Genomic DNA, 21,097 nt, shown 5'->3' with positions numbered 1-21,097 from the left:
TGAGAAATGCTGGGCTGGAAGAAACACAAGCTGGAATCAAGATTGCCAGGAGAAATATCAATAACCTCAGATATGCAGATGACACCACCCTTATGGCAGAAGGTGAAGAAGAACTAAAGAGCCTCTTGATGAAAGTGAAAGAGGAGAGTAAAAAAGTTGGCTTAAAGCTCAACGTTCAGAAAACTAAGATCATGGCATCTGGTCCCATCACTTCATGGCAAATAGATGGGGAAACAGTGGAAACAGTGTCAGACTTTATTTTTGGGGGCTCCCAATTCACTGCAGATGGTGACTGCAGCCATGAAATTAAAAGACACTTACCCCTTGAAAAGAAGGTTATAACCAACCTAGATAGCATATTTAAAAGCAGAGACATTACTTTGCCAACAAAGGTCCGTCTAGTCAAGGCTATAGTTTTTCCAGTGGTCATGTATGGATGTGAAAGATGGATGGTGAAGAAAGCTGAGCGCTGAAGAATTGATGCTTTTGAACTGTGATGTTGGAGAAGACTCTTGAGAGTCCCTTGGACTGCAAGAAAATCCAACCAGTCCATCCTAAAAGATATCAGTCTTGGGTGTTCATTGGAAGGACTGATGTTTTAGCTGAAACTCCAATACTTTGGCCACCTCATGGGAAGAGTTGACTCACTGGAAAAGACCCTAATACTAGGAAGGATTGGGGGCAGGAGGAGCAGGTGACAACAGAGGATGAGATGGTTGGATGGCATCACCGACTTGATGGACACGGGTTTGGGTAGACTCCGGGAGTTGGTGATGGACAGGGAGACCTGGTGTGCTGCAATTCATGGGATCCCATAGAGTCGGACATGACTGAGTGACTGAACTGAACTGAACTGATTCTTTTTCAAATTCTTTTCCCTTAGTTGTTACAGAATATTGAAAAGAGATCTCTGTGCTATACAGTAGATTTCTGTTGGTTTTCTATTGTAAATATAGTAGTGTGCACATGTCAATACCAAACTCTGATATTTTACAACTTGTATAAGATTCAACTTTAATAAATTATTGAACGCAGAGAACAAAATTCTAGGTAAAAATTTCAAGTGAGTTTTTTGCAGGTGAATTTTTCCCAGGAAACTAAAGATATTTTAGGGCTCTGTTCTACTGTGATACTGTCTTTAGCACCATACAGCACCAGGCATCAAGGTGTTAGAGATTTGGTCCAGAATTTTTAACACCTATATAGTGCATTTGAACCAAGTGACACTGAAGGGGCTAAGTTCTTTTATACAACAGAAGCATACATTGAGATAAGGTTCTATATGGCATGGATCAGATTTTTCAGAGTTATTTTTCTACCCCTTCTAGAGTTAGCTGCCTGAAGTAGCAATCTACTGCTAGATTGGTAAGGAAATATTCTGCCTTTATGGAGACAATTTCATTTTAAATTACTTTTCAGGTCAAGTGCTGCCATTTAATAAGGCTTGGAACCTTATACAAAGTCAATAAAAGGCATTAAAATTACTTATTAGTCATGGCATTTTCTTCTATCACCAACTGCATAGTTTTGCTTTGATAGCTCCATTAGATATAGATTCATTCCTCATTTTTTTCTTTGATATACTTTTATGACATATAAATGATATAAAAAATAAATCCCTCTTCATACACAAAAACTACACATTATTAAAATTAATTTTTAATAAAAAAGTATCATCTTTGATAATTAATAATTACTTTAAATATTAGTTAGGGAATACACCAAAAATTGACATGAATATACTACCAAAAGGTGTCATTTTTCAATGACAGTAAGCCAATTTAACATTTCTACTTCCCACTGAAAGGGATAAAAATGAGATCACAAGCACTTCTGATTCTTGTTCAGTCTAAAGGTCCAGCCTCCCAATGAAAAACTGAGCTGAAGTCATCACAATACTGTGATCCTGACCAAGTGGAAAAACTTAGCATGGAAACAGCATTTAGCCATGACATACTTCAATATTATTTTTCGGAGGCTATCACTATCTCAAACTAAATCCATTATGATTTAAAACTGTCTTTTTATTGATATTCATTGTTTTCCAACCTGACAGTGGCAGATGATTTATATCAATTTTCTCTTAATACAGAAATTAAAGAGTTTGAAATATATCTTAAACTAAAGAATGCTTTTTCAATAGGTCTCAAGATTTTAATACAGCTGTCATTTGTAAAGCCTTACCTCCTCTCAACTGAAGAGGGTTTTGAGAAGAAGTCAGCTCCCTTGATAAGATCATTTTTATCTGAAGCAGTGGAGGATTAAAAAAATTAGTATGACATATTGATGATGCTTTTTTTATAAGGCATTTTTATTCTCTAAGTAGAAACAACACTGCAGTTGGCTGTCAATCATTAAACCACAAATGAAGTCCTTTGCCTGGCTAGGAGATTTGCAACTACACCAACGCTGGTAAACTAACCACCAAATTATAGCCCTTTTTCCTGCCTCACCCATATTTCACAGGGGCTGCACACCCAAATAAATGCCTCTTGGCTACCCATTCATCTAACAGCTGGAAAGATGACACTTGACATTTGGAAACTTTCCTGTGAAGATTGCTGCAAGGCTTTCCCATTAGCTTCCTGGTGAGACTGTAAGGTCGAATAAGCTGCCTCAAAACCTGCAAAGGGTAACGGAAATACTCTAATATTAAGCCTGTGCAATTTAAATTTCTAACTCTCAAATCATAGTTTTCAGATATTGTAGAAACCACTGGTGTATTTCAGGGCAAAATAATTTCTTTGAAGATGTGGAATTAAAGTGATATTTTAAGCAATGATGATGGTAAGTCCCTTTTATTTAAAGTTGGCACCGAGGGTCTTCTAAGCAACAGAGACTTGGACATAGATAAGTTCTTCCAAGTTTGTTTTCTAATATCCCAGACTGTCATATATTTGGCAACTGTTCATTTTTGTCCAGAGTAGAAATCTTAAACATAAGGTCCCTGTTGTTACCATTCTTTAGGTTTTATTTTCACATCATAGAATAGCTATCAGCAATAGCTTTAAAATTCTAACAGTCTAACAATACAGGTTTGTTTCAAAAACCATTGACCTAAATATAAAATGAAACTGTAAATACTACAGTATTAAGAAAATGATCTTATAAATCTTTCAAGTGTAAAGACAGGACTTTTTTTCTCTTTAAAAGGGGAACTTTTAAAGAGATCTCCAAATCAAAAGTTTTAATAACCTGACTGTTCACTAAAGATATTAGAAAGACAAAATCCCTCACATAATCTCAAATCCTAAAAATGGCAGAAGGTGAAAGATTTCATTTATTGATATGAATGTACATAATTCAATTAGCTTTATGACAATGATCCTTCCACATTGTGCTCAATTTTGAATTCCCCATCTACAAAATGCCCTTACAATTTTCTACTCTTGCTTGTTAACTAAGTATTTCCCATGTGAAAGATTGACAAGACTGAATAGGCCCCTCTGAATGTTCAGTTACATGTTCAAATGCAGATAAAATTAATAATATGAAAGAGGAAAATGAAACATTTAAAAATATATGCAGAAAGACACTGAAGAAACAGGAGACAAGAAAGATATTTGAATCTTGAACTAATCACCATATGAGACTGAAATCACTTTTTAGTGATGCTGAATTTTACCCAGTTAGCAACAATCACCATTGACAGATGGGGATTCCTCAGGATGGACATCTTATGGCCCCAAATCACAAACCAACACAAACACAAACCAAGCTTTCTCACAACATTCCATCAACAAATCCACCAAGAAGGGTCTCAGCTCACAGAGAAAATGAAATACTTAGCAATGACTAGGAAGACGTCTTTCTCTTCAAACTAAAATCACAACTACCATGTTGTACACACTCACTCTGTGGTGGGACTATGACATGACTCTCTCTCCACTAGGTACTGAAATCACAAATTTGCTTCATATATACTACTGAACTGCCATGAGATGTTAATGACTTTTGGTCACTCTTGACCTGAGGCAGATCTGAACTAGTGACCAAGAGGTTAAAGGCTCTGTATCTCATTACCAAGCCCATGAGATATCTAGTTCCTTGAACAGCTAGTGGTTCCTTTGTGCCTCAATCAAACCAAAACAAAATACACAAAAGTCCTCAAGTAATAGAGAAGTAGGTCATCAATGGAAGGGATTTATGATAGGGATTTTGAAAGCTGTTATTGACCCATATACTATATACAACTGAGTAGAATCACATTAACTATGGGAGAACTTCATTAAATCTTCATTAAAATATCATATAAGTGTCACTGAAAGTGCACAATGCTGTAGAAAGTTGAGCTGAAAAACAATGTGGAAAGCTAAAACTTAAAAGATCCCTGTGTTCTGTGATCTTACAGGATTAGGAAAGGCATTTTAGATCAATATGATGTCAGAATATTCATGTGTGTATTTTGTACATATGTTCTAAGAAAATTTTGCCAAAATAATTAGTTTCAGAAGGGATTGACAAATTAGAAAGAATGACATAAAGAAATCATCATAAATAAAATAACATAATGGTATCAGACATTTTAACATTAATACTTATTATAGAAATACAGCATATCTAATTAAGGGTAAAATGTGAGAAACAGAAAGAATAAAACATATTATTTGCAAGCATGTATGCAGACAAACTCATGTATATAGAAGGAACATCAAAATTAAACTAATAATAACATTAACTTTTTGTTGTTGAGACTTGACCTCAAATGCTTATTGCCAATAAATATTCTGTAACTATTCAACTTCAACTATTCTTCAACTTAGTATTTAGTGACCCCTAAATCACTTGTAAACTCAGTAACCAAAACTTTTTTTTTTAATTTATTCTTTAATGACCCAATGCCTCCTTCCTTATCCTTTGTAGTTTCTCAGGAATTCTACCTGGAAGAAACCAGGCATTATCTTTTCCATTCCTTGCCTATAGTTGAAGAAGCTCTACGCATATTCTCTCCCTTATTTGAATTTCTATACATTCCATATTTATCTTTCTACTAATAACTCTTGTCTTCTGTTGTTCAATATTTATCTTTGTGCCACTACAACTGCTTTCATAGCAGCAACATATAAATTTAGTGAAACCCTTCCAGTGCTGCAAGTAATAAATATTGTGGGATTTTTTTAATATTACATATAAGAGATTAAGGAGAAGGAAACGGCAACCCACTCATTCTTGCTTGGGAAATCCAATGAACAGAGGAACCTGGAGGGCTATAGTCCATGGGGTCACAAAAAGTCGGACACGACTAAGCAACTAAGCACACACAGACACACATAAGAGACAGTGAATTTAAAATAGAATTCTGAATCACAGAATGACATGACTAGGGGATCACTCTAATGATGTAATAAACCTGTGAGTTTTGAGATTATAGCTTCCATATGTTTAGATTGCTTTATTTAATACAATGTCTTAGCAGCGCCAGCAGCAGCTCATGTCTATAGGGCTTCTCTTACGGCTCAGAGGTAAAGAATCCACCTGCAAACCAGGAGACATGGCTTCAGTCTCTGTGACTGGAAGGTCACCTGGAGGAGGAAATGGCTACCAACTCCGGTATTCTTGCCTGAAAAATCTAATGGACAGAGGAGTCTGGCGGGCTACAGACCAAGGGGTCACAGAGTCAGACACGACTAAGCACGCACACACACAGCTCATGTTTATAAGATCGTTTTCTCAGAATTACCATGAATACTTTAGGGAAAATGATCTTCTGATCCAGGATTAGATTTAGAGAATTTAGCTTGTATTCTCGGAGAAGGCAATGGCACCCCACTCCAGTACTCTTGCCTGGAAAATCCCATGGATGGAGGAGCCTGGTAGGCTGCTGTCTATGGGGTCGCACAGAGTCGGACACGACTGAAGCGACTTAGCAGCAGCAGCTTGTATTCTATGTCCAAGTTCTCAGAGAAGAACATAGCACATGATGAGATATCATATAGCCTTTTCCCTCCTCTACTTTTTGTGACTAAATTTTTGTTTGTATGTTAATTCTAGAAGAAAGCAAGTGTTGAATCTTCTGAATGACTGCCTTTTTGTAAATAACGTTGGTATTAACTCTTCTCTTTGGTAAAGTAGGATCTGAAGCACCTTTTACACTCGCTTAATGAAGTTGCTTTTGCCAAACAGATTCACTGAACTAGTTTCTTCTCTCCTTTTCCTCTCTGAGACATACAAAGGAAGGCCAAGGAGTCCTAAATTTTTGTAATGGGAGGGGTACCCCTATGTGCCTACAAACCTTCTACTCTATCCATTGAGTTGTGTGCTTATTAAGAGTGAGTTTTTGTTTCTCATCCCATTTGAGTTGGCTCTAAGTATAAATAAAAATTACATAAATTGATGAGCTGTATGAATGTGAAAAGAAAGTGGGTTGATTCTGTAAAAACTAAGTTGAATATTTTCAAAGGTATGATAAAAAGATGAGATACTAAAAAACAGTAGCTGTCAAATTAGGTGTGAGAGAAAGAACTGAAATGACTTCAAGGCAATTACAGAGATTCAGAAAATTGCTCTGTATGTTCCTTGAAAATGTTGCTCCATTTAAAAAAAAAAGGAAGTTGTAGACAATATATTATAGATAGGCTTAGAGAAGAAATATGTTAGAACTCCAGAGACTAGATTGAAAAGATCCTGGCCCTGCTTATTTTTTTAATAGAAATGAAAATGAGAAAACATCTAAGTGCTTTAAAATAAAATGATATGCTTAAAGTATGTGTATATTTTTCTTATATATTCCCATTTTAACTTTTTTGGATTAACCAACAAGTTGGTGATTATTGTTTCATAGGACAAGACAACATTTTTGTACTCTTGCGTTTTTAAATAAATGTTCTGGATTTAACCATTAATACATTTTCTAAATTTACCTATATAATTGTCTAATTTTTACCTCAGTTAATAATTAAATGGTCTTTAATCATACTAATTAATCATCCCCTTATTTTCTTTCTCTGGAAAGTTCAAATTCCTAGAATTTTCCATCGACTTAATCATTCTGGTTAAGGTATATTTTTAATAAGAATTAAGTTATACAAAGACTACAGCCTCCAATCACAATCTTCTAATTTCAGTTTCAAACTACAGAGGAACTCTCAGGAGAAGTTCTATTGTATTATTTTATTTTTAAATTTTAACACATACAGTAGGGGAAGATATTAATATCAAGGACTGCTGCTAATTGGCAAGAAAACTAACATTTCAGAGTTGAAAAGTACCAGGGAAGTAGTTTGGTATAAGGGAACAGACACGTGTGTGTTCAAATTCTAGCTTCATTTATTTATCATTTGAGACTTTATTTTTACCAGCTATGAAACACAGATAATGATGCCTGTTTAACAGGGTCATTTAACCCAAAAATGCACAATTTATGATAGATGCTAAACAACTGTGTGCTAGGTTGCTTCAGTAGCGTCCAACTCTTTGCAACCTTATGGACTGTATAGCCTGCCAGACTCCTCTGTCCATAAGATTCTCCAGGCAAGAATTCTGGAATGGGTTGCCATGCCCTCCTACAGGGTATCATCCTGACCCAGGGATCAAATCCCCATATCTTATGTCTCCTGCACTGACAGTCAGGTTCTTTACCACTAGCACCACCTGAGAAGCCCAGATACTAAAGAATTAGCTGTTGTTATTTCAACATTTGACAAGTGAATAAAAAAGGCATGTTTCAAAGAGGATAAAAATCAGGGACTACTACTTTGGGGAGCCTTCTTGCCAAAGTCTAGCCAACATTGACTTGACTACATTAGCATTTACTAGTTGCAGTAAATTTAGCTTTCTATTATGTCATACATATTTTTCTCTAATTATTTTGCATGGATAAAACAACTGAATTCAAACAACATCATAAGCTCCTTTCGAGAAGAAATTGGCTGATGGGTTAATGTGGTCAATTTTCTTTTTCCCTAGTACGGAACTTTTTATCTATCCATCTGTTAACATACATGCACACATGCATACAGACACAAACATACAATATACACATTAGTTAAATAAATAAATCCATTAGAAAGATATACGAGATTTTGTTTACCTGCAGTCATTCTTTCAGTTACATACTCTTTCTTTCGGTACGTTGTCAAAATTATCTTAGTCAGTATTCTTACTTAAGTGTAAGAAGAAAACTTAAATATGCCTGGACTCCACTAACATAGTATTTCAAACAAGTAAGGTGAAGTCATATTGGATCACATTAGTATACAACCAAAGAAGAGTAAGTTTAATATTTTAAAATAATGACTTACAAGGTGGGTGGGTGGGGAAATGTTGACAAAATGAAAAATATCCCCCTCCTTGTTAATTCTAGATCTGACACTAGCACTTTTTTATTCAAACAATTCTTACCACATTTCTGCCCCACTGCATACATCAAATTAAATTCCCAAGCTGGGTATTCTCATTTTCTAACCCCAGTATGATAACAGATCCTTTCTCCTATTTTTCTTATATATTCTCCATGTTCAGGGTCTCCACTAGCCCAGACAGCCTTTTGGTGAAATAAAACGAAGCTGCTGCACAGGTGCAAGGCTTTCGGAGCAGGCAGAAAACACCTTTGTGAAAATTCAAGGAAGACACTCTTGCTCTTGAATAGAAGCAGCACAACAAAAGGTACCATTGTTCACTGAGCACAGCTCGGTCTGGATTTGAGCCAGCTGGTACCCTTGTTTGGGTACCCCTTGCACAGTGAGCAAGCCTTGCAATCTTATCCAGCAGTGTTCTTTAAGTTCCAGCATTTCAAATCACTCAATATTCTTCCATTTTTTATCTTCTCTCTTTATTCATATTTTGATTTTTTTTTCATATTTTGATTTTTATGAAGTCTGCTGACTCCATATCCTGATACCTACAGCCAGACAGAATCAATCATCATCTCTTCCATACTTCCTTGTGCTTTTACACTTAATATTATTGCATTTGCTATCTTGTATTATATGTATGTTTACATAACTATTCTTAAAGCACCATTTTTTAAAAAATATTGTTTACTGGATGAATGAATGAATCCATGCAAGAATGACTACATGGAGAGACAGATGGATGCAAATGGATAAATAAGTGAATTACTAGATAAAATGCTCTTATCATTATCTCTTGATATAGTCTCTTGAAATATATAGCTCTTGAAATAGTCTCTTTCAATCTTCATCTATTAAAATACTATACTTTCACATTCTATTCAAACCTCCAATTTTATAACTTTTCTTGATACCATTTTAATTGTTCACAGGGAATAATCTCTAATAATTTACAAATAAGTATTTATTATTTTACTAAGAGCTTTCCATAAATTCTCTTCTGTATTTTTCCCTGAAATCCAATAGGGTAGCAACTTTATCATTTCTCCTTTATTAATGATCATTAGTAATTTATTGATATTGATATTAATAATTATCAATATTAATTCATTAATAATTCATTTATTTTCTCCTAAGAACACCACGTCTTGGAACAATGATGTGATTTTACCAAGGTTATACAGTTTGAAACTGCTAGAATAGGATTTGAAATCTGGTCTGTTCAATCCAGAACCCAAAAATCTAATGACTCTTTATACTTCCCCTCATTTATTCACCTTGGTACCCTCCCAATGTCAAGTGTTAGACCAAGAGCTGGTACTCAATAAGTGGTAATTGATTAATTTAACTAATAAAATATAAGTAAAGATCACTTCAGATAACTATGAGAATACTGAAATGAGTGTCTTTAATAACCACATTTATCTAAAAAAGTATATTACAAAGAAAGTCTATCCAATTGCAATGACTGCATGCATGAAATAAGACTATAATATACATATACAATCTTTTTTTTAAAACCCATTATCCAGTGTTACATTTTTCCCTAAACAAAGCATAATATAAGACAAGGTGTTATAAGCTTTCAATCATAAATATACTTCAGGCATTATAGAAAGTTTTCTAAATGAATACTACAATTCTTACATTCATAAGGAAACACTATTTACAGTGCTAATTAATTATATAACAAATTGCTAGTTCTCTTAACTCTTCTTTAAATTCCTTTAAAATCAATTATCACTACATATTTTTTCTATTTAATGAATGAATATACTTTTTATTTTGAGGACATATTAGTAAACAGCACATCACTGGCTAGTGCAGCATCAGACCAGTAAGAAGACTCCAATCAGGGAAACACAGGATGCTAAAGAACACACCAGGAGGAATGTGTTCCTGGAAGAGGAGGAGGAAGCAAAACCTGAAGGACAAGAGGGATGCAGACTTATGAAACGACTGGAGTTGGGAAAGGACCAGATGTAGGAGAAATCTTGATGTGTTAGGGGAAATTCAAATTGGTTTCACGAGCTAAGGAGTATAAAGAGGAGTATGGGCTTCCCAGGTGGCTTAGTGGTAAAGAACACATTGGCTAATTCAAGAGACACAGAAGGCATGAATTTGATCCCTGGATTGGGAAGATCCCCTGGAGGAGGGGATGGCAACCCACTCCAGTATTCTTGCCTGGGAAATCCCATGGACAAAGGAACCTGGCGGGCTACAGTCCATGGGTTCCACAAAGAATCTGACACTACTGAGTGACTGAACACACAAAGAGGAATATATTCCACTTGAGTGTAAAGAGGAGCCTCTGAAGAGTTTTAAATAAAGAACTTGTATTCTAGAAAGAAAACTCTGGCTTCAGTATAGGGGTCTTGAATTTGACAGGAGGAAATTGGTGACAATTTTAAGAGGTGACAGAAGCCAGAACTAAGATACTGACAGTATAGAAAGAAAAATCCTACTTCATCTGTATATTCCTTTTTAGTCTTATAATTTTTTAGCACTTTGTATCTCGGTGGAAGTGTTAACTTAACCTGAGAGAGATTTTACCTACCTTCCATTTTAAGTCTGTTTTAAAGTGCCATGCAATATTTTGTTTGACTGATCTGAATCCTGCAGCCAAATCTAAAATGCTTACTGGTCACTAATTTTTAATTTTTATATATTAAAAACTATCATTGCTAGAAATTATATATATATATATATTTAAATCATATGCACTTTTCTTCATCATACTTAAGAATCTATATCTTTTATGAGTAAGTAGAAACTAAGAAAAATGACTGTTCATTTCTATCAGTTCACATTTATCAGATTTAGGAAAGTAGAAAGATAGCAATGAATTAAAAAATACTCTTAAGAATCCCTCTGAATGATAATTGTGAATCCCCACAAAACCATCACCTCCATGAAGTAAATATTTTCTATGTCTTTATCTTAAAAGCTATAAATGGATTTAAATATATAGAAAACAATAACACAAACCATTCTCCACTTGCCTGTGTTCAATTTTACCTTTTCAAATCTCTTTAGCATTGCTGCCTTCCCATCATTTTCACTTCTGCAAACTGAATTCACATCTTCACTAGGTTTTTTGCTGGCCTAGCACAAAAGCCTTTTCTCCTGAGTCCACTTGCATTTCTTCAAGGAGCTAACAGACTGGTCAGTGACATGTCTGGTCAACCAAAAATTGTATTTCACACAAAAAATAAGGAAATTAAAATAAGTGTATGAAAGTCTTTATGGGATCGAATTGACCAGGTATATATGCGAGAGCTGAGAGCAGAAGAATTGATGCTTTTGAACTGTGGTGTTGGAGAAGACTCTTGAGAGTCCCTTGGACTGCAAGAAGATCTAACCAGTCCATCCTAAAAGAGACGAGTCCTGGGTGCTCATTGGAAGGACTGATGTTGAAGCTGAAACTCCAATACTTTGGCCACCTCTTGCGAAGAGTTGACTCATTGGAAAAGACCCTAATGCTGGGAGAGATTGAGGGCAGGAGGAGAAGGGGACGACAGAGGATGAGATGGTTGGATGGCATCACAAACTCGATGGACATGGGTTTGGGTGGACTCCAAGAGATGGTGATGGACAGAGAGGTCTGGTGTGCTGTGATTCATGGGGTCGCAAAGAGTCGGACACGACTGAGCGACTGAACTGATATGAGAGAGGGAAAAAAAGAAAATGTAAAAAAGTAGCTCATAAATAAGAGTGTACACGATTGTTCTTTTTTATGAGAAAAATATATGTATAAGCACACTAGTGTAACTCTTTTAGCTGTGTTTTCTTAAGAAATAACTCTATTCTGAGACTATGATGTTTCCTACTTTTCTCATGAAGTAGCCTGTAAATAAATGAAAGTAAATATTATAATTTCATGTGTTTGAATGTCTATTTTAATGCTGTTACTCAGCAAAATAAGAAGCCATCGACTATATATTGGTTTCCAAATTGACTTTGAGAGTTTTATTAGCCTGAGGAATCCAGAGTCTCTTTGCTTTCTGCCAAAAAGCGAAAGAAAATGGCAGAAAGCACAGAGGAACTAAAGAGCCTCTAGATGAAAGTGAAAGAGAGTGAAAAAGCTGGCTTAAAACTCAACAGTCAAAAAACTAAGATCATGGCTTCCAGTCCCATCACTTCATCTGCCATTTCATGCAAAATGTTTTCCCCATGTTTCATGGGGAAACAATGGAAACAGTGACAGGCTTTATTTTCTTGGGCTCCAAAATCACTATAGAAGGTGACTGCAGCCATGAAATTAAAAGATACATGCTCCTTGGAAGAACAGCTATGGCAAACTTAGATAGTATATTAAAAAGCAGAGACACTACTTTACTGACAAAGGCATGTATAGTCAAAGCTATATTTTTTCCAGTAATCACATATTGATGTGAGAGCTGAACCATTAAGAAAGCTGAGCATCTAAGAATTGATGCTTTTGAACTGTGGTGTTGGAGAAGACTCTTGAGAGTTCCATGGGCATCAAGGAGATCCAACCAGTCAAGCTAAAAGGAAATCAGTCCTGACTATGGACCTATGCTGAAGCTGGAACTCTAATACTTTGGCTACCTGATGAGAAGAACTGACTCACTAGGAAAGACCCTGATGCTGGGAAAGATTGAAGGCAGGAGGAGAAGGGGACGACAGGGGATGAGATGGTTGGATGGCATCACTGACTCAATGGATGTGAGTTTGAGCACGCTCTGGGACTTGGTGATGGACAGGGAAAGCAGGCATGCTGCAGTCCATTGGGTCGCAAAGAGTCAGATATGACTGAGTGACTGAACTGAACTGAATCCAGAGTCTGAGGACCACTGATATAGAGGATTTGACTCTAGGAATCAGAAATTTTAACTATGGGAAGTAAAAATAGTTTAGGAGATTGTGTTTGGTTTAAAAGCAATGAGTTTGAAGTGTAGGTAAAATATATATACAAGTCGAGTAGTGAATTTGAAATGTAGTTTAGACAAGTGAAGATATTCAGCAGCCAGCGAGACCATGGACAGAATTTCCTACTGGAGATACACAGTAGGAAGTTAAGCACGTGGGTGCCCTGGGAGAATACTATGAATATAAGAAGATAAGAATGAGGAAATACAAAAAGGGTGATAGGTTTGGGGACAGAAAAAGCAAAAAGAGGCAAAGCAGGAGTCCATCCTCAGTAGCTGCAATGAACTGTTCTGCTATGTGTTTCTGAGGTCATGGGGACACTCCAAAATACAGATGCTGCGGAGCCTACAATTGAAACCACCACCGATGCGTTACCTTTGTGTTCCCTTATTTCTGCGTGTTAAAACTCCATTCCTTTTCCCCCTTTCTTCCTAGCCTAGACACATGATTTATGAATGATTTGGAAGAATTCTTAGATTTATCATCTCCCCGAAACACTGCACAGCTTCCCCGGTGGCTCAGTGGTAAAGAATCTGCCAGCAATGCAGGAGACATGAGAGATGCAGGTTCTATCCCTGGGTTGGGACGATCACCTGGAGGAGGGCATGGCAGTTCACTCCAGTATTCTTGCCTAGAGAATCCCATGGACAGAGGAGCTTGGCAGGCTATAGTCCATAAGATCTCAAAGAGTCAGACATGACTGAAGTGACTTAGCATGCATGCATGCAAAAACACTGCTTCCTAAATCACACTTTTGTCTCAGTGCACAGCCAGTAGGGTTTACAACCATAACTAGACCTTTATATTTCTGGGACACCACACTCTAGTCCACATCCTGGTATCTCAAGCTCCATTACTCAGAGATGCCAAAGTGAGATGAGAGTGAAAGTGAAAGTCGCTCAGTTCAGTTCAGTTCAGTTGCTCAGTCGTGTCCGACTCTTTGTGACCCCATGAATCGCAGCGCGCCAGGCCTCCCTGTCCATCACCAACTCCCAGAGTTTACCCAAACTCATGTCCATTGAGTCGGTGATGCCATCCAGCCATCTCATCCTCTGTCATCCCCTTCTCCTCCTGCCCCCAATCCTACAGTCACTCAGTCGTGTCCAACTCTTTGAAACCCCATGGACTGTACAGTCCATGGAGTTCTCCAGGCCAGAATACTGCAGTGGGTAGTCGTTCCCTTCTCCAGGGGATCTTCCCAACCCAGGAATCGAACCCAGGTCTCCCGCATTGCAGGCAGATTCTTTTACCAGCTGAGCCACAAGGGAGGTGTGAGTAAGTAGGTTAACTGAACATAAAAATATGATGTAATCAGTACCAAGTCCAAGCCCTACCTAGGAAGTAAGTAGTCACGGATGAATTACAGAAAGAGTAGGAGAACAATCAGAACAGACTAAATAGTCAGGACAAAGAGGAAGAAAAATATTCAAGGAAACATTATAGACAAAGTAAATCCCGTTAGCATGTAAGAAACTAAAGAAACCAAAAGGAGGCAGGCAAGAATTATATTTTGAATTTGGAGTCATTCCTGAATAGGAAAGAAAAATAAGAATTTTACTTATATAAACAAACTTTTCCAGAAACATTTTATGTAAATTAGGTCACTGTGTCTACATTTAGTTAAAACACAGAACAAGAGAAGAGAGCATTTCATCAAAAAGTAAGATAACTGAAACCTAGTAGCTATGGCTTTTTATCCTCTAGACCACAAAGTACTGTAGCAGAGTAGTTTATTTTACATTTCATCATTTTTACATTCTGCTTATGTATCACAAAACTCAATAGTGAAAAACATTAGAATGTATATTGATAAAATACTTGTTTTCTTCTCAATTAGGTAAATATAATTTAGGAAGTGAATAGGAGTTCATTTGTTCAAATGGACAGACAACATAATTTTCTGGATTGATAAACCTTTAGGAATATAGATTCTATATCATACTGTATATCATGCAGATTTGATAAATATATTATCTATGTCTTAAAACTTTGATAAATCTTTTAAACACAGAGGATAAATAGCTTCATAGTATTTCACTGGTAGAAATGCACAATGCATTTTCAATCACCTAAGCAGGTCTACTATCCAGTCCACATTTAAAAACTTTTATCCAAGAAAATATATATGTGACATATTTCATATATATACATAGTTACTGTACACCTTATAGAAATGCTCATACGAATAAGTAGCAAAGATAAATACACTGGAAAAAAATTAACTGAATTTGATCGTAAATGCCTACCTGGATATATCTGTGAATGTACCAAGAGGCTTGCTTCCCATCATTCACGGATTCCACTGTAGTGTTGGCTATACCAACAACATCACCACCTGCAAACACCCATGGTTCACTGGTTTGCATAGTTTCTGGATCTACTTCTGGGAGATCCCATCTGTTAAATTTTATAGGGCTCAAGGCTTCTTTTACTGCAAAAAGGGAAAGAAAGCAAGCAATGACTAATTTGTGCACCACATAACAATAATTTGAAAATTAAGAAAAATTATGATTTAATTATTATTCTAGGGATTAAAAAAACTGTTTCTAATGAACCATAAAAATGGAAAGTTAATGAAATATCTGAGTTAACAATACATTCAAAGTGTACTGACTTAATCAATTCAAAATAAAACTCACATGTACAGATACAGGCAATATTTCAGATCTGGTATTTTTGTCTAAGAAGTTTGGGAGACTACAGTCCTTTAAATATTCTAAATGTTATAAAAAGCATTTTCTAAAACTTTGTCCATAACCATTATTTTCACAAATTTATTACTCATATGACCCCAAATTTATTCCTGTGTAACACATGTGTAAGTTATATTATGAATTTGAGTCAATTGCCAATATCTTCCTTTCACAGAAAGTTTTATAAACAAGAAAAAATCTTATACATTTTTATCAAGTTATTTACATTTAATGTTAAGTGATTTAATGAATCCAGAGTACAGTTAAAATTAGCCAGCAAAAATCAACAAATGCAAACATTAACATTAGTTCTTTGGGGAAATTTCCCTGTAAACGAGATTTAAATTTTCTGCTAAATATTCTGTGTCCCAATGAATTTAAGCATATCAGAAAAAGGGAGAAATTGAATCCCTTTAAGAAAAATTTTCTGAAGAAGTTGATTAGATACATGATCTGGATATTTGGAAGAGATGAAAGAAAGTAAGTTAGATAAGAACTTGATCTAGAGAAGAAATGAAGAAAGGTAGATAGTACCATATATGATGGGGAAATTTGAGCCAATATTCAAGATAAAATGTTCTTTTCAGATATTCATGTGATGAATTTTAATCAGAGCTTCTCGTGTGTCTGTGTGTGTGCTAAGTCACTTTAGTTATGTCCAACTCTTTGCCACCCTATGGAGTGTAGCCCACCAGGCTCCTCTGTCCATGGGATTCTTCACGCAAGAATACTGGAGTGGGTTGCCATGCCCTTCTTTAGGCGATCTTCCTGACCCAGGGATTGAACTCACATCTCTTATGTCTCCTGCATTGACAGGTGGGTTCTTTACCACTAGTGCCACCTCGGAAGCCCTACAGCTTCTCCTAATAGACTAAAGGGAGCTATTCTTTACTGTAATTGAAAAGAAAATATAACTATGTAAACTAAGGGAGAAGATATTAGAAGTTCTTGGAGCACAAAAATTAGTTGTTGAATAGATTGACAATTTAAGTTCAAAATTAAATAGCCAAATGAAAAAAAAAAAAAGTTATTCTAACTTTTTTTTCTGAACAATATGTCCATGCTGTGGTGCTTACCACTGTGTCACCAAGCCTAGTATAGCACTTAAAACATGGAAGACACTCAATTCAATGGATAGATGAATGGATGGATGGATGGATAAATTAGTAGATGGGTCAATGCCAACATTCTCAGGTTTTTATTTAAAAATCTTCTATTGTTTGTATCAATGATGCAATTTCACCTTTCATTGAAAGCAAAATTTAATGTTCATATAATTATTTTCAATGCAGAATGGCATTATGAGAAGATTTTTAAAGATCACATGGAAAGAAACCTTAACATTTGTTCCCTATTGCATAACAGGTCATCACTACCATCTGTTGAGTTACCTGAGTTGCAAAACTGTTGATAGTGAGCATGACTCCTACGTTCAACTTATTATAATAATGGTAACTGTTAACACACCATCATTGAATGGTATAGCCACAAGGGAAGCCCAAGAATACTGGAGTGGGTAGCTGATCTCTTCTCCAGGGGATCTTCCTGACCCAGGAATCGAACCAGGGTCTCCTGCATTGCAGGCAGATTCTTTACCAACTGAGCTATCAGGGAAGTCCCATAGATAAGCATAAACATATGTAAGAGATAAAAAAAATGATTCTCCTGTATAAGAAATGACCTTATTTGTCCAAGACTTTGATACAACCTTGTCCTGTATAGAGATCTGAAATAAAGATGATTTTTAAATGAGAAGGAACTTGAAACTATTTCACTAGGAGATCAAAGCCTTTTTATACATTTTTCTCATTTTTTTATAGGAATACTCTTGAAGGTTAGCACAGATTTCACTTTAAGCTTGAGCAAGGCAGGGATTATGCCTTAGTTATCTTTGATTTCCCACAGCAGCTATTAGTCAAAGACATATATACTGTGAAGTTATTGAAGATTAAGCTCCAGGGTCCCTCACTTGCATGGGTCTCTTTCAAGACCTAAATTTGAATGTGCAATTTTTTTCTTTTTTTATAGAAAAGTCCTCAAATTATATAGGCTTCAGGTCTCACAAAATTTGAATCTACTCAAGCTCAGTGAATCATAAATAGTAGGTGCCAAACAAATGCTTGAATTAAAGTGAAATTCATGAGTAGTGTGTTTTATAATTTTTTATGATTTAATGCACATGGTATGTTTCACTTTAATATTAGAGTGACATCATTAATTCAGTCAATAAATAGGAGATGTTACTAGAAGTTTAATAAGTAATTATTGCATTTCTTAAAATATTTAGCACCAACACTATAAACCAACCTAGGAATATGCAGTTGTGAATTCAAAAGCACTAATTCTATTCACAGGTCTTTCCGTTAGATACACATTGTATTATTTTATGTCTCTAGACATTCATATATACTCATGTTTACTTTTTAAATTATGCTCTCTTTCCTCAATATTTGACTCAACTATAAATTGAAGTCTTAGATCTGACTATAAACTGTTTTAATTATATTCTATCATTTGTAACATCCAACTAACCTCACAAATAATCAACTAACTTCCTGATACTCTATTCCAAAAGAGAATTTATGTCTCATATTAAAAATTATCTCAGCTTTCTTTTAAAAATCATCTATTTAATTTCCCCCTACTCTTTTTTAGAGGCCTTCAAGTTTAAAATGTTCATAGCTTCATTTAATAAATAAATAGAAAGCAATGAGAGATCAAGCAATTGGTTATGCTGTTATGAAATAGTATAGCAAAGCTTACATCAATCAAAATAAAGATCATTTGTTTGCATCTTAATATCTAATAGTTCAACTTGTCCTTTGTCCAAATGATAAAGGATCATTGAAAATGTAGAACATAGATATGGAATATAAGTGACCCTTTAGTGAGTCAGAAATGTTTTCTATCAGTGGCACTAAGCAGCTAACACAACAATGATTGTTCATTACAACTAGAACAGCAAATGATTAGGATCATTTCCCTATAAGCACAGTAGACTTAATATTTAAGCATGAGAGGTAGAGAGAGAGAAAAAAAGAGAGAGAAAGAAAGAGAGACAGAGAGAAAGAGGGGGGATCATTAATTTTCTGAAATTTTGTTGATACTGACTGTTGTTCCAAGTAACACTTTCCACAATTTAAATGACTCTTTTGAAAGACAGCAGTTATTTCCATCATTTAATCATACTTTTAAAGCTCCAAAGTATTTAAGTTAGAATGCAAATTAAAGATTCAGTGAAAAAAATCCACATGCTTTTATTCATAATTTGTCAGAAAGGAGTTCATTTATTTAGCTGCTTCTTACGAGGGAGACTTTCATCCTCGTCATTGTAACCATCCTTCTATGAACTCACAGCTCTCTTACATCTCTGCTGATACGTCTAACTTGGGATACAATAAAAATAAGTCTCAGAAGGATATCTTCTGTTCTGCCTTTATCTGGCTTGGAAAGAGTGAAAGCATAAGTGGATGAAAAATGTATATTTACATTTGCAAACCAAATAACTGCTTGTCATTTCTTGTGAAGTGTTAAATGAATATTAATAGAAGGATTGTATTATTTTCTTTCTTGTTTATAAAATAATGGGGGTGGGGAGAATGGGATTTTCTGTTATGATCATACACAGTTTCCCCACAGATTTTCATGAGATTGCATCTTGCTGGAGACTGCAGCATATGCCCTGGTAGCTCCATAGATGAACAGAAAAAGAACTTGAAAAAGAATCCCAAAATGTGCTTATTCACAGCCTATATTATTCTGCAAATGGGAGAGAAATGTGTTAAATGATATGGTGCCTGGAATTTTATGCAGTCTTTAAAAGGAACAAAAACATCCTCTATTCATACCAAACATTGAAGATTTATGTTAATTTTCGGCTTTAATTACTACTATGTTCCAATGAGCTGATTTAAAAAACAAAGACACTCTGAGGTAGCTTTAAAACAAGAAACTGTTTTGAAATAGGAACTTTTAGTCAACTTAATGTTATGCATGAAATGATTTTTTTATATAGACTTAATTGTATTGTGACACACAAGTTCTTCAATAAGCCACAGCTTAAAATTGCAGAAACCCTCCCTGAGGGACACATCACTAGCAGATGCAGATTGCCAAGGTCAATTAAACTGATGTAGCTGTGCTGTCATATATGTAGAAGAGAAACCCACGAGCATATGACAAGTATATTTCTCAATATTTATAAAAAGATGTCAAGGATGTTATATTTTAGTACATAAATATAAATTAATTCTCCATAAACAATAAAATAATACAACAGAAATTATAATGAAGAAGGATTATTAGTATTCTTCAGAGAATTTGATATGCTATAAAACAATGGGGGGAATAAAAAAATTCTAACATTTATAAGAAAAATGATATCTTGAAAACAGATGAATTCATCTATGTGCTTGTTAATTTTACATAACCTATTAGCCAATAGGACCAAAGCACAATGAAACAAAAAGACAAGCTGAGGCAATAATCTCAGTAAATCAGAGCTGAAAACAAAATATCAGCAAGAGCAAATAAATTCTAATTACAGGGCCAGGATATCAGAGCTGTTTAAATAGAATAACCTGGGGTGAGGAGGGGACAGAACCACAGAATGCCTTAAAAATATCAAGTCCTGAAGGAATGAGCTCTGTCCTCACATCTCCCTCTTCCTCTAAGTATTCAAATCAATATGCAGTCCATTCCCAAACATAACAGAGAGAACAATGAAGATTCATCAACTTCTTTCTGTAAACCCCTTAAAAGTCAACCTTGATACTGTACCTTCCTACCCCTCTTGGACCTCAAGTAACTCTAGTTCTTTTTAGAATATCATCTTTCTCTTATTCTTCTCTTTCACCTCCTACATTGAATGAAAGTCAAAGCTGCCCAGTAGTGTCTGACTCTTTGTGACCCCATGAACCATACAGTCCATGAAATTCTCCAGGCCAGGATACTGGCATGGGTAGCTTTTCCCTTCTCCAGGGGATCTTCCCAACCTAGGGATCGAACCCAGGTCTCCTGCATTGCAAGCAGATTCTTTACCAGCTGAGCCACAAGGGAAGCCCAAGCATACTGGAGAGGGTAGTCTATCCCTTTTCCAGTGGATCTTTCTGACCCAGGTATCGAACCGGGGCCTCCTGAATTGCAGGTGGATTCTTTACCAACTGAGCTATCAGGGAAGCCCTTGGTTGAATAACTGTTTTAACCTGGTTCTCTCTTCTC

The 21,097-nt window shown here is 35.6% G+C and overlaps 1 protein-coding gene across 4 annotated transcripts in view; it reads right to left on the bottom strand.

The window, feature by feature from the left end:
* The window catches only part of DPYD (dihydropyrimidine dehydrogenase), a 913,720-nt gene that overhangs the window by 476,669 nt on the left and 415,954 nt on the right, over nucleotides 1–21,097 (bottom strand). For all 4 annotated transcript variants that reach the window (XR_014054766.1, XR_014054765.1, XM_081493632.1 and 1 more), the window contains exon 12: nucleotides 15,431–15,615. Coding sequence is in view for 2 of the 4 variants with exons in the window: in XM_081493632.1 (XP_081349758.1) it covers nucleotides 15,431–15,615 (185 nt within the window). In the remaining 2 variants the exon portion in view is untranslated. The remainder of the gene's footprint in view (nucleotides 1–15,430; nucleotides 15,616–21,097) is intronic.

This window comes from Giraffa tippelskirchi, chromosome 5 (genome assembly GCF_054371585.1).
Source record: "Giraffa tippelskirchi isolate mGirTip1 chromosome 5, T2T-mGirTip1v1.2.pri, whole genome shotgun sequence".
Lineage (NCBI taxonomy): Eukaryota > Metazoa > Chordata > Mammalia > Artiodactyla > Giraffidae > Giraffa > Giraffa tippelskirchi.
This window is presented reverse-complemented; position numbering and strand designations above follow the sequence as displayed.